The 12,749-nt window shown below is 57.5% G+C and overlaps 1 protein-coding gene across 1 annotated transcript in view; it reads left to right on the top strand.

Annotated features, from left to right (window-relative positions):
* Positions 1-12,749, top strand: part of IQGAP3 (IQ motif containing GTPase activating protein 3) — a 57,643-nt gene that overhangs the window by 23,553 nt on the left and 21,341 nt on the right. The window contains exons 13-23 of the mRNA XM_006155226.3: positions 869-1,026; positions 2,309-2,430; positions 2,513-2,676; positions 5,701-5,791; positions 6,597-6,764; positions 6,856-6,995; positions 7,087-7,257; positions 9,162-9,245; positions 9,393-9,464; positions 9,564-9,633; positions 11,997-12,205. Of these exons, the coding sequence (XP_006155288.2) occupies positions 869-1,026; positions 2,309-2,430; positions 2,513-2,676; positions 5,701-5,791; positions 6,597-6,764; positions 6,856-6,995; positions 7,087-7,257; positions 9,162-9,245; positions 9,393-9,464; positions 9,564-9,633; positions 11,997-12,205 (1,449 nt within the window). The remainder of the gene's footprint in view (positions 1-868; positions 1,027-2,308; positions 2,431-2,512; positions 2,677-5,700; positions 5,792-6,596; positions 6,765-6,855; positions 6,996-7,086; positions 7,258-9,161; positions 9,246-9,392; positions 9,465-9,563; positions 9,634-11,996; positions 12,206-12,749) is intronic.

Raw genomic sequence — 12,749 nt, 5'->3', positions numbered from 1 at the left:
GAAGAGCGGGGAATGAACAGAGACTCACACCCACAACAGGCAATTAGAGAGCATCTCCAGGCGTGGCCTGGACACAAGCATGGCCCCCAGGAAAGGCGCAGTCAACAGATGGGTGACTACCAAACAGGAAGCGTGAAATAAGCCCTAAGAGGTAAAGCGTCGTAACCGAGGTTGACATTAGCGCCAGACGCCTGAGTTCAAATCCGGCTCTGCCAGCTCTTAGCTATGGGGTATTGGGCAAGTTCTTTACCCTCTGCCCCTCAGTTCTCTCTGTGTAATTAACATGGCGACAGCAATATATTGGCCTCGTAGGCTTGTAAGACTAGATGAGTTAGCGTGTGGGCTTAAAGGTTCCAACCATTACTGTCATTGCCGTTATTCACAACGCTCCACTTGTAGAAGGCAGGAATGGTACTCTAGACAGAGGGAACAGCATTAGCAGGTACTTGAAAAGGAGGAGAACGGGCCGGGAATTGGGGCCGGGTGGGGGTGACGACTTCGACTTCATCTCTGTGTGCCCAGGGCCCATGCAGTTCTCGTGTGCAGTGGGCACCAGGAGAGAGCTGGGGAGCTCACTGGTGAAGTGTGGGCGCTGGAATCAGGCAGCTGGGTTAATGTCCATCACGGCTCGTCTGTGGAATGGGGGATGGTGCCTCTCACTGGCTCCTTTCCGCAGTTACACGGGGGCGGAGCACTTGTCGTAGAGCACACACTGGGCACTCCCAGTGTTCAGGATGACGAGCTAATGAATGGATCAGGCCGCCAGGCTTCTGGGACTCTGGGACGGAGGTGGGGATGCAGGAGAACCTTGGGGAAGCACAGAGAGTCAGCCGCAGGCTCCTCCAACCACCTACTCCCACCCCTGCAGGAGCTCGGCCAGGAGGAGCTCTTTGTGGCTGTGGAGATGCTCTCGGCCGTGGCCCTGATTAACCGGGCCCTGGAGGCCAGGGATGTCAGTGGCTTTTGGAACAACTTGCGGAGCCCCGCTGCAGGCCTGGCCGAAGTGGAAGGAGAAAATGCTCAGCGGTGAGAAAGGCTTGGCCACGTGCTGGGAGGGAGGGGACGTGGCCAAAACTCAGAGTTCTGCTTGAAGACCAGCCTCGTGTGCGATGCCCTGTTCTGGGCCAGACCCACCCTCTGCCTATGCAGTTCCTGGGCTGTGTCTCCTCCTAGGAGTGGGTGGATTCGTTCATTCTCCCTCTCTACTAATTAGTTCTTAGCAAATGTTTGCACACCTCCTGCCCCCAGGTGATGGGCGCAGCCATGAATGGAACAGAGTTCCTGCTCCCATCACTCTTGTGCTCAAGGGGGAGACAGGTGCAGGTTCTGAGAGAGGAAGAGCTTTGGGGACAAGAAACCAGGCAGAGGGCAGGGGTGTTTTACATCATGTGGATGTGGATCTGGTGAGGGGGTCACTTTGAGAGAGGCCTGTAGCGCCCAGGAACCTGATTGCCATGCGCTATTTGCAGTAGGGCACCCGAGAAAGGACTGTGCCTGGTGTGTTCGGGGAGCACCAGGAAGCCAGGGTGGCAGAGGGGAGTGAGGCAGGGAGCAGAGCAGGAGATGAAGACGCAGTGGCAGAGGCCAGACCAGGAAGGCCTTGGCGGTTACTCTGAGCGAGGAGGGAAGCCACGGGAGGGTTTGAGCAAGGAGGGAGATGGTCTGACCTACGTTAACGGGATCCTCTGGCTGCCCTGCTGAGAACCAGCTGCAGGTACAGGCAGAGAAGCAGTTAGAAGTTAGCTGTTGGAGAATCCAGGTGGGAGATGATGGTGGTAGCAGTGGAGGTGGTGGAGAGGAGTCGGGTTTGGGATACCTTCTGAAAGCAGAAAGGCCAGGGTTCGAGTATGTGGAGGACATAAGGGACATGAGAGAACGGAGCTGCGTATGACTCCATGAATTCTGGCAAGACGGGAGAAGCCGTGGGGCGTGCAGGTTGGGGTGGGGGAATCAGTTCAGGGCAGAGCTGTAGGATCTGGGAATGGCTAATAAGCACATTCCCACGGAGGTCCCCACGAGGCAGCAGGGAGGGGTGAATGGGCTGGAGGAGCACTTTGGGGAGTGATTAGCACAAAGTGTTCCAAGCTAGGAGACTGGGTGAGCCAACCGGACATGAACTAAAGAGAGAAGGTGTCTGGGTGTCTGAAGTATACGGGTGGGGGGAGCTAGCAGAGGAGGCTCAGAAAGAGCAGCCTGTGAGGAGGAGAGAGGAGAAGGGAGAACCGAGAGAACGGCGTCCTGGGGGCCAGGAAGGCATTGACCAGCTGGCCATGCTCACCTCGCTCCCCTTGCCTCACCTCGCCGCCAGTTACTTTGATGCCCTGGTGGAGCTGCGACAGGTGCGTGGAGCAGACGGGGCCTTCCTGAGCTGGAACGACCTGCAGGCCGCTGTGAGCCAGGTCAATGCTCAGGCCCAGGAAGAGACCGATCGTGAGTAATCGAGCTGGGGAGGGGGGACTCATCTCTTACTGTGAGACTAGGAGCTCGGCCAACCTAGGTCTCTCTTTCTCAGAGATCCTTGCTGTCAGCCTCATCAACGAGGCTCTGGACCAGGGCAGCCCTGAGAAGACCCTCTCCGCCCTGCTGCTCCCCGCGGCTGGCCTAGACAACGTCAGCCTCCCTGTCGCCCCTCGGTACCATCTTCTCCTCGTGGCAGCCAAAAGGCGGAAAGCCCAGGTGAGGTCAGGGCTGTCTGGGTTGGTCGCCAGAGCAGGATAGAGCCCAGCCCAGTTTGCACCCTGGCAAAGCCCCCAGCTGATGGACAGTCGCTGCTGGGGACGGGCAGACAGCACGTGGGGCTCCGATCTGATGGGGCAGGGTGGTGCCTGTTGCCAGGGCACTAGCCAGGGGGTGGGAGCCGGAGAACTTGGGGGAACTTGCTGCTCTGGCGTTGGGTGACCACATGGCTGCGAGCAGCTCCCTTGATGTCACTGAGCTCTGTGTATTCATCTGAAAAGTAAAAGCACCCTGGTCCTAGCCATCTCCCAGGGTCAGGGTGAAAAGCCAGTGAGCTGGCAAGTGGGGCGAGGTTTCGAACCTGCAACGCCATGTGTGCTTGGCAGCAGGGAGCAGCTGAGAGCCAGCCAGGGCTTTGGAGCCAGAGCGCCTGAGTTTGCCTCCTGGCTCTGCCCCTGCACAGGTTACTCGGCTTTCCAGGCCTTCACATCCTCGCTGCACACTTGGGCACTAGGGGGCTCATCTCAGTTTAAGTGAGAGGCTGTGACAGCGGGTCCAGCCAGCGTCTATGAGGTGCGCCCTGAGCCCGGCGCTGCCCGTGGGCTTTGCGCATCTCGGTTCACGAGGAACTACTTCAGAGCAGTACCTGGCACGGAGTTGGCACTAAACGTTCATTTGTTTGTTTGTTTGTTAAAGAATTATTTTTTAAACTTACGTATTTATTTGTTTTAATTTGATAAGAGAAGGACAGAGTGAGAGAGAGAGGGAAAGTGAAAAAGCAAGCTGCCAGGTCAGGGACTCGAACCACAGTTGATCATGTGGGAGTCCAGTGCCTTTAACTACCACGCCACTCTGCTGCCCCAACTAAATGTTAATTTAATTAAATGTTAATAAAACATTAGTTTACAAAGTCTATTGTTACTTTTCTTTTTTCTTTTTCTTTTTTTTGCCATAGGGTATATGTGCTTGTCAGAGAGACAGGGAGAACACCTCCACAGTGGGATGCAGACATGCCGCACTCTCTTCCCCATCCTCCTGGGATTTGGGGGAAACACACACACGTGTGCCTGGTGGCCCGGTCTGGGATTCAAGCCGTGAGGTTGGCCGCGTGAGATCTGGCTCCGTTCATCACCGAGCCATGAGCCGGCTCTATTATTACTTTTTTTTTTTAAGTTTATCTCCTCCATGAGAAAGAGAAAAGCTCCCCAACAGGGTCCCCATTTGTGATCCCCCTTCGTCTGGCAGCCAGATCCTGGGTGCACCCGGGCCTTTCCGTCGGGGTCCAGTGGCAGTACCCTGCCCCGCCAGCTGGCCCGCGAAGCCTAGTGTTCTTGAGAAGAGCTGGGAGGACAGTCGGGGTGAGTGAGGCAGGGAGAGGACAGTCCTTTACTGGTCTGACTGGCAGGCGTAGGCTCACCCGAGCTGTGGTCTCACGTCAGCATCCCCCACTTCATGTGCAGAGAAGTGCAGAGCAACCACGGCACGGGAAGGTGGAGGTCGGGCCTGATGCATCCAGAGGGGTTGTGGGCGGGCGGAGCCTCCTCCCTGAGCTGTCCTTAGACTGCGCTGAGGCACAGGGTGGGACTCCGCACTTTCAAGCGATGGGTGCCGTGTGTTCAAGGAGCCAGGCAGAGGGGCAGGGAGTGGCCGAGCAGGAAAGCATGATGCTCTGTGAGGCCGACCCACATGAGCGGCTTCCAGCTCCTCACCCGACACCTTTCTGAGGACACTGGGCATGCAGATGCCCATGATCTGGGGCTGGGGCTGATAAGGCTGGGGTGCATTGCGGCCCCAGGACCCGGTTGGGTTACCTGTCACTCGCTTCATCTTTCTCTCACTCATGAAATAAATGAAGTCGAGTTGGGACCAGCAGATGGTGGAATGCTTACATCGTTGCCGGACTCCCACGTAGTCCTGGAGTCCCAGCAGCTTTAAACTCACGCTGGACCGGATGTGAGCATGGCCCAACATCTCCAGAGGGGACTAAAGATTGCAGTGTGGCCACCCCCGGGGGTGATTTCCCGCTTTCTGTCTCTCTGTATCTTTGGCTTGTGCATGTGCCCTAGAGCAAATATCTCTTTTTAAAAAAACAAAGACAGAAAATTTCCTTTTTTTTTTTTTTTTTTTTAAGCACTATGTATGTGGCCAGAAGATGGCATGGTGGTTAAGGGTCTGAATTCCCATATAGCCAACTATGGTTCAAATCCTGGACCTAGCAACTTGAAAAATCTCAACAAATACATAGATAAATAAGTAAGAATAAATTATTAAGGTGGGGAGAGGTTTTTGCTATAAGGTGCGTGTGCTCGCCAGAAAGACAGAGAGTCAGAAAGCAAGAAATCACCCCCCGGGGGGGACGACCATGCCGCAATCCCCTCCCCCTACTCTCCTCTCAGGATCTTGGGCACGCACGCACAAATGCACACCTACATGCCTGGTCTGGAATTTGAACCACAGTCAACTACCTGGGAGCCCAGCAACATAGCCATATGCTGGTCCCAATAAGTAAATAAATGTTTTTAAAAATACGTACTATGGGACCAGCAGTTAGTGAAATGGCTATGTCGCTGGACTCCCACGTAGTCGACCGTGGTTTGCATCCCGGACCTGGTGGTTTAAACTCACACCGGGCGTGTGTGCGTGCGTGCCCAAGATCCCGAGAGGAGAAGAGATTGCGGCATGGCCATCCCCCCTGGGTGGTGATTTCTCGCTTTCTATGTCTCTGTCTGGTGAGCGCACGTGCCCCATAGCAAAAACCTCTCAAAAAAAAAAAAGAAAAAAAGTACTGTGCAGAGCCCCTGGGGGTTCTGGGGGGTACTGTGGCCAAGCCAAGTCCATGCTTGGGGCAGCCTAAAAGCAGGGAAAGGAAAGAGCCACCATGCAGGGCAGGAAGAGGCACGGGAGGTTGCTGTCCCTGTGGCTTCTGATGTCTGCCTGCAGTTCGGTTCTCCTGGGCAGCTTGGCGTGAGAACACGGACTGACAGCCTGGAGTCTCATCTTTTTCCATCTCTCTCAATTTGCCAGGTGACAGGGGACCCCGGGGCGGTGCTGTGGCTGGAGGAGATCCGCCAGGGAGTGGTCAGAGCCAACCAGGACACGGACATAGCCCAGAGAAGTAAACGGGCCAGCTGGGGCAATGGGAGGGCCGGGGAGGGTACGAGAGCTAGGCCAGAGCGGCAATCAGGTGCCCTCCCCGGTCCCTTCCCTCCCTCGGCCTCAGTGGGAGGCTGGCCAGAATCAGAACAGCAGGGTGACCACGTGGACCACAGGGTGGATTTCCTGGCAGCCAGCTGGGCAGGAAATTCTCAGGAGATGAGGCCCGCCGTCCACCCGCTGCCTCCTTCTCTGCTTCCTGTGGGCACGTCCCCTGCGTGTGAGCGTGAGAGGGCTGCAGTGGCCCCGTCCACCCTCAGCTGCTGATAGCCCGAGTTGGGGTTGCAACAGTCCACCCTCGGCTGCTGATAGCCCGAGTTGGGGTTGCAACAGTCAGCCAGCTCTGGTCTTGGAAAAACTGACCGGAGGCTGAGGAAAACAGACCCTGGTGTGCTGGGGTGGAGCTCATGGCGCTGGTCTCGGCATCTAGAGCCCCTCCGTCCATGTGTCTGTCTGTCCAAGTGACCGGAGGCAGGTGCATCATCTGCACCCCCTTCCTCAGCCTGTCCTAAGACCCTGTCCTGCCCTTAACGCTCTGGGGCCAGCTGACTCCTTTTCCAAGCCCAGCCTGGCCGAGCCCACGCTGCTCCTCGGGGAACCCCCCACTGAGCTGCTGCTGTTCACTGGTGTTTGTCCATCCGGTGCTCCCCATCTGTCCATCAGCCAGGGTGATTTCGTGTCCTCCTTGAATCCCTCCTCGGACAGGACAGGGCCCATGGGAGGGGCTCGGGGAATGACTGGCTGCTCCCTCCCGATGTCCCTGCCAGTGGCTCTTGGGGTGGCCGCTATCAACCAGGCCATCAAGGAGGGCAAGGCGGCCCAGACGGAGCGGGTGTTGAGGAACCCCGCCGTGGCGCTCCGAGGGGTGGTTTCTGGCTGTGCCGACAGCTACCAGCAAGCCCTGGAAGATGCCATGGCAAAGAAGCGGCATCCAGGTAATGACCGCAGCCTGCCCCAGCCCCGTCTCTACACCCCCTTCCCCTTCTTGCTCTCTGAACCTTCTCTGGTCACTCGGCTTCTGCTTAGGGAACACAGCCTTCTGGGTTCGGCATGGCATGAAGGATGGTGCCGCCTACTACTTCCATCTGCAGACCTTCCAGGGGACCTGGGAGCCACCTGCCAACTGCCACCTTAACGCCTCCCACCTGACTCGGGAGGAGATCCAGGTTGGCAGGGCCCCTGTGAGGGCGGAAACCTGGGCAGGGCGAGCTCTGCAGGAAGGCCCCACCCACCACAGGCTCTCTCCTGCCTCCGCAGTCGGCTGTCACCAAGGTCACTGCTGCCCATGACCGCCAACAGCTCTGGAAGGCCAACGTCGGCTTCGTCATCCAGCTCCAGGCCCGCCTCCGCGGCTTCCTCGTTCGGCAGAGGTTTGCCGAGCGCTCCCACTTCCTGAGGACCTGGCTCCCGGCCGTCCTCAAGATCCAGGTGGTGGCTCTGGCTTTCAGAGCTTTTGGGGCTTATCTGAGCTTCAGGTGGAATTTCACACCAAAGAGATGAAAAAGCCATACCTCGGGTGGGGGCGGACGAGGGATGGAGTCAGGGAGCATTTGTCTCTGAGGCTAGAGCTGTGTGGGCTCTGGCCTGGGTCCAAGAGACAGAGAGAGAGAGACAGAGAGCGAGAGACAGAGAGCGAGCGAGCAAGTGCGGGCAGGCCCAGAGCCTCAAACCATTGCATCCAACTTTGAGGAGGCCGCCTGGGGGTGCGGGGACTTTAATCTCCCTTGAAAGCGCAGACCCTGGATGGAACTTCAGCCAGGATCCAGATTGGGGGGCCCCTTTCTTAAGGTGGAGCCTCGTAGGGGTGCCGGGGTGAGAGCAGAGGGCATACCCCTCAGCTTTTTCCTGCAGCCACATCTGGAGAGGGTGTCAGGCAGGACCGGGAGGAAGGGAGGAGGGAGAGCTGAGGCAGGCATGGAAGTGGGGCTTCCTGGCCTCCAGGCTCCAACATGGACAGCCAGGGTCGCAGCCCGGCCGGAGCCTTTCTGCTGCACCCCAGCCCAAGGACAGTGTAGCCTTAGAGGACATTGGCCTGGTATGAAGAGCGGGCGGACAACTGGGTGAAAGGGGGTGTTCGCAAATCTCACCAAGCCAGCGTCAGTAGTGGGGCGTCCTTCAGGACCTGCACCCTAGGAGACATCTGGCAGAGGCCTCAGTCGGGAAGGAGTTGAGAGGGTAGAGGTGGGGCTGGGGTGAGGGCAGGCATCAGGCACATTTAGAAGGTGAAATTTCCAGTGTGTCTAGAAACCCTAAGAAGGTAGGAGACCAGTGATAAGTCAGAGAGTGACGAACTGGAGTGGCCGGCAGGTGGCGTGGTGGTTAAAAGTGCTGGACTCCCACAGGGCCAACCGCAGTTCAAGTCCTGGGCCTGGTGGCTTTCTCTCTCATTTTCTCTCTCTGGCAAGCATGTGTGCCCTATAGCAAAATTTTAAAAGTAATAATAATAATAATAAATTAAATTAGGTAAATCTTTAAAAAAGAAAAAAAAAACTAGAAACCTTGGGGGCCTGTTGACACCGTGGTACTTTAAGAAAATGAACCTCACACAAGCCTGGAGGAAAGAGAAAAGTCTCCTAAGGAGAACAAAATGGAAGGGAGCCATGAGATTTGCATTTCAGAGTCTGCAGGGGGCCTGATTTACAAGGAGAGGTCAGAGGGACCCCTGGCAACAGACTAGCCTGGGGCAGAGGCTGCCAGCCCGAGGGCTAAATTCCTGGGTGCTCGCTGTGCGGATTTGCTGAGTTGGGTCAGGAGCTGGTTGGTGTCATTGTAAAGAGAAGTGTGAGTTAGACCGTTAGTGCCCTGCTGTCCTGGAGCCACGGGCAGGGACAGTGGGCACGCAGGCATGTGCTGTGCACACTCCCCACCACGCAGCGTGGGTCTCTGACCACACTCTACCGGCTCTGTGCACGTGAAGGAGGGCCGCGTGTGCCGGGTGTGGGTGGTGAGTGTTTGGGAGCTGTGGGGCATGCTTTGGTGAAGCTGATGAGTAGGTGTCTATTTTATTAATAACTTCGAAGCCTGCATCGTACAGCTGAGTTTCCATGAGGAGGAGTCAGCTGGGTGTGTGTGCGTGTGTGTGTGTGTGTTAGGTAGTATGGTGCGTGTGCATGTGTGTACATACCAGGAGTGTGCCAGGGGTGTGACTGGTGATAGGCAGCCATTTGGTCTCCCCCATGAAGTTGGAAGTTTTGAGGGGAACAGGCCAGTTTCCCCTTCGCCTTCAACTTGCCCCGTTCCTCTTGGGAAAGCCCAGACAAGGCTTTTCCCATAAGTGCTCAGGCTGGAGGAGACCCGCTCAGGGCTGTCTCTCTCTCTCTCTCGTGACGCAGAGTCACTGGCGGGGGGTGGGACAGCGGAAGGCTTACCTGGAGCGGCTGCAGTGTTTTAAAGCAAACCTGGATGCCGTAATCAAGGTAGCTGTGGTGGTTTGGGGGGCTCCTGTCTCCTGAAGGACTCTCTGTGGTCCTCTCACCTCCCGTGACCTCTGGAGCAGGCTGGGTTAGCCTGAATCTGAAAGCAGGGCCCGAGCCTGGGTCTCTAAAGTGGCATCTCTCCCCCAGATCCAGGCCTGGGTCCGGATGTGGGCAGCTCGGAGGCGCTACCTGAGGCGTCTGCACTACTTCCAGGAGAATGTGAGTGTCACCCTGCTCTTCTCCCCCGTGTCCAGCCCTTGCCCGTGAGACCAGGGCAAGCACCACCAGTGACCCCCTTGCCATCCGTGTTTGTGGCAGGTTGACTCTGTGGTGAAGATCCAGGCATTTTTCAGGGCCAGGAAGGCCCGGGATGACTACAGGATGTTAGGTGAGCTGCCTGGCTCCCCCTCCCTCAGTGTGATGTGAGATGGGGCCCCACAGAGCCAGGCAGGTCTAGGTATCCCTACTAGGGCTGCACAGCAGGTAGGGAAGCGGTGGTCACGGCGTCGGCAGGAGCGTGGGGCAGGGTTTGTAACGGCCGTCCCCAGGCCACCCCTGTCTCGGGCCGAGATTATCTACCTGTTGCTAACACCAAAGCAAAAGAAAAGGTGCTTTCTCTTCTCCCCAGCGCCCCAGCCCTCTCCCGCTTTGCCCTCCTCCCTGGCCTCTGGTCCCGCATGCTTAGGGTCTGGCGAGGCCCTGAGTGGTCTGCCATGCAGGGCATGGAGGGGAAGCGTCGGCGAGCACCATCCTACTGCCCCATGTTCCCCTTGGATGGGGTGCATGCAGAGCCTCAAGGGGTCCTTCCAGGCTGCTCTGGGCCCCTGGCCTTCAAGTCCAGAAACCCGGCCCTGGGGTCCCCTTCCTTCTTGTGGAGTTCACTAGCAGTCCATTCCCCCGCACATCTGCTGCTACCCCTGGTCCCTGAAGCAGCTGCACCCCTGGGCTTCTGATTAAGCCACCATTCCGAAACGTGTCTGTCGCCTGCTCAGCCTCCTCCCCGTTCTGCCCACAGGGGCTTTGCCGGCCCTGTCTCTGGCCATAGACCCCTGGCCTCCTGCTCCTGGCAGCCAGCTTCTCTCCCTCCCACTCCCCCCTCCTGTTACACTGGCACCACGGCCCTGGCCAGCCTTTACCTTCTCTTGTCTTCAGTTCATAGTCTCTCCAGACCATGCTCTCCCCGTGCTGTCTCCCAACCACATTAGCCCCTACGTGCTTCTCAGAGCACTTCCCACTGTGCCCCGGGCGGGGTACCAACGCGTCCGTTATGAGGCGGAGAGGACGGGAACGCCTGTCTCACCGGGCTGTCGGACTGAATGAGTTAACATGCTGTATTTCCTCAACTCCAAGTCGCTGTCAGTTCTCCTCGACTGACGCTTCTTCACTCCTGGAAGATCCATCCTCCTGCCGTAGCCAAGTTAATGCCTAAAACCTGTACATGTGGGGCCGGCAGGTGGTATGGTGGCTAAGGTGCTGGACTCCCACACGGCTGCCAGGGTTGGAGTCCTGCACCTGGCAGCTTGAAAATCACACTTGGTGCATGTATGTGAGAGAATGGAAGAGAAGGGATTGCCACATGGCCACCCCCTCAGGGTGATTTCTCACTTTCCTTCTTTCTGTATCTCTCTCTCTCTCTCTGGTGAGTACGTGTATGCTATGGCAAAAACAGGCAAATGAAAAACCCTGTACAATTGGTCTTGTCACTCTCCTGCCTAGGACCAGCCATGACTCCCTATTGCCTTAAGAATAGAGGCCAGGCTCCTAACAAGGCTTGTCAGGCTCTGTGACCCAGCCTCTCCCCGTACCCCTCACCTCACCGGCCCCGCCACCCACTCTCACTTCCTTCTCACAGACATCAGGTGGGGCCTCGCCTCCTCTTCACTCCCCTGGTTGGAGATGGCGGCCCACTTTGTTAGCCCCAAAAACCCCATGGTCCCTCTCTCAAAGCACTGACTTCGCTGTGTGACTTGTCGTTTACTCACCTGCTCTCCGCGACTGCCTGTATGGCCTTGGCCTAGTTTATTCCTCGTCTAGATTAGGCTCCTTCATTTGTTACCAGCTGTGTGACCTAGGGCAAGTTGCTTACCCTCTCTGTGCCTCAGCAATCTCGTTGGTAAGATGGGATGGTTGGCGTGCACTGACCACACGGGCTTGTTGAAATCTGTCAAGCGCTTAGAACACCGTCCACAGTGAACACTATACCTAGTGCTTGTCCTGTTAGTCCCTGTAGCTCGGAGGCTTTGGTTTTTGCTCAGGTCCCAAGTCCAAAGTTGGTTCAAGGGGAACCACCACTTGACCCTGACCTCCCTGCGTCGTAAACCCATTCCCATCCCACCTACCTGTGCTTCCTGTGCAGACACTCCTGACAGGGGACCCTTGCGGGAGGGTGGAGGGAGAGGCCGCTCAGTGGGAGGCCCCAAAACAGATTGCCCCAGTGCGAGTAGGCGGTGCTTAGGCGGTGCTTCGGGTGGAACAGGGGAGTCTTGGGGGCCGGCTTCTGTGTGGGAGGTCACCTGGCCCTGCCCTGGGTGAATCAGAGGTGGGGAAACAGCTCTTGTGCATCCCGGTTACCGGACAAGCTCGGCCGGGCCTGCGGGAGGCTGCCTGCCGCTCTCCAGCTGCAAGCAGAAGCAGCCGGAAGGGGCCTGGGGCTGGGGACTTGCTAGCCCCGAGCAGGATGGGGACCAGGCAGGGGCTGGTGAGGAGGCCTCTGGGGGGGCATGCCTAATGCCACCACCTCCCTGCTGCCAGTGCACGCGCCCCACCCCCCGCTCAGCGTGGTGCGCAGGTTCGCCCACCTCTTGAACCAGAGCCAGGAGGACTTCATGGCTGAGGCAGAGTTGCTCAGGCTGCAGGAGGAGGTGGTCAGGAAGATCCGATCCAATCAGCAGCTGGAGCAAGATCTCAACCTCATGGACATCAAGATCGGTTTGCTGGTGAAGAACCGAATCACCCTGCAGGTGAGGGCGCCCAGGTCTACCCTGAGAGGCCATGCGAGCCGTTCTCTGGGTGCACGTCAAGTCCTGTACAACTGTGGACTTCATCAGGACCTTGTCCCAGCACCCCTGCCATTCTAGAGAGCCACTTCTGGGGGACACATGATAGAGTAGAAAGAACCCTGCATGTAGAATTGGAATGCCTGGGACCAGCAGGTAGGGTGGAGTTTAAGGCAGCTTGATCCCGCGTGGCCGACCGCACGGCTCCAGTCCTGGACTCAGTGGCTCAAAGACATGCCAGGCACGTGTGCATGTGTGTCCAAAAGCCCAAGAGGAGAGGGATTGTGACATGGCCATCCCACTTGGGGGCTTCCCTCCCTCTCCCTGTCTCTGTCTCCAGCAAGTCCATGTACACTAGAGCAGAAATTTAGAAAAAGAATTGGAATGCTCGGCTCTGCCCGTGCCTGGCTCTGCTAGTGCCCGGTGATGGGCCTCTGAGCCAGCCTCCTCACGAGTAAGCTTGGAATGGCGAGCTTCTCCCACCAGGCCAAACGCAGACACCCGTGGG

This window comes from Tupaia chinensis, unplaced genomic scaffold, assembly GCF_000334495.1.
Source record: "Tupaia chinensis unplaced genomic scaffold, TupChi_1.0 Scaffold000438_1, whole genome shotgun sequence".
Classification (NCBI taxonomy): Eukaryota; Metazoa; Chordata; class Mammalia; order Scandentia; family Tupaiidae; genus Tupaia; species Tupaia belangeri.
This window is presented reverse-complemented; position numbering and strand designations above follow the sequence as displayed.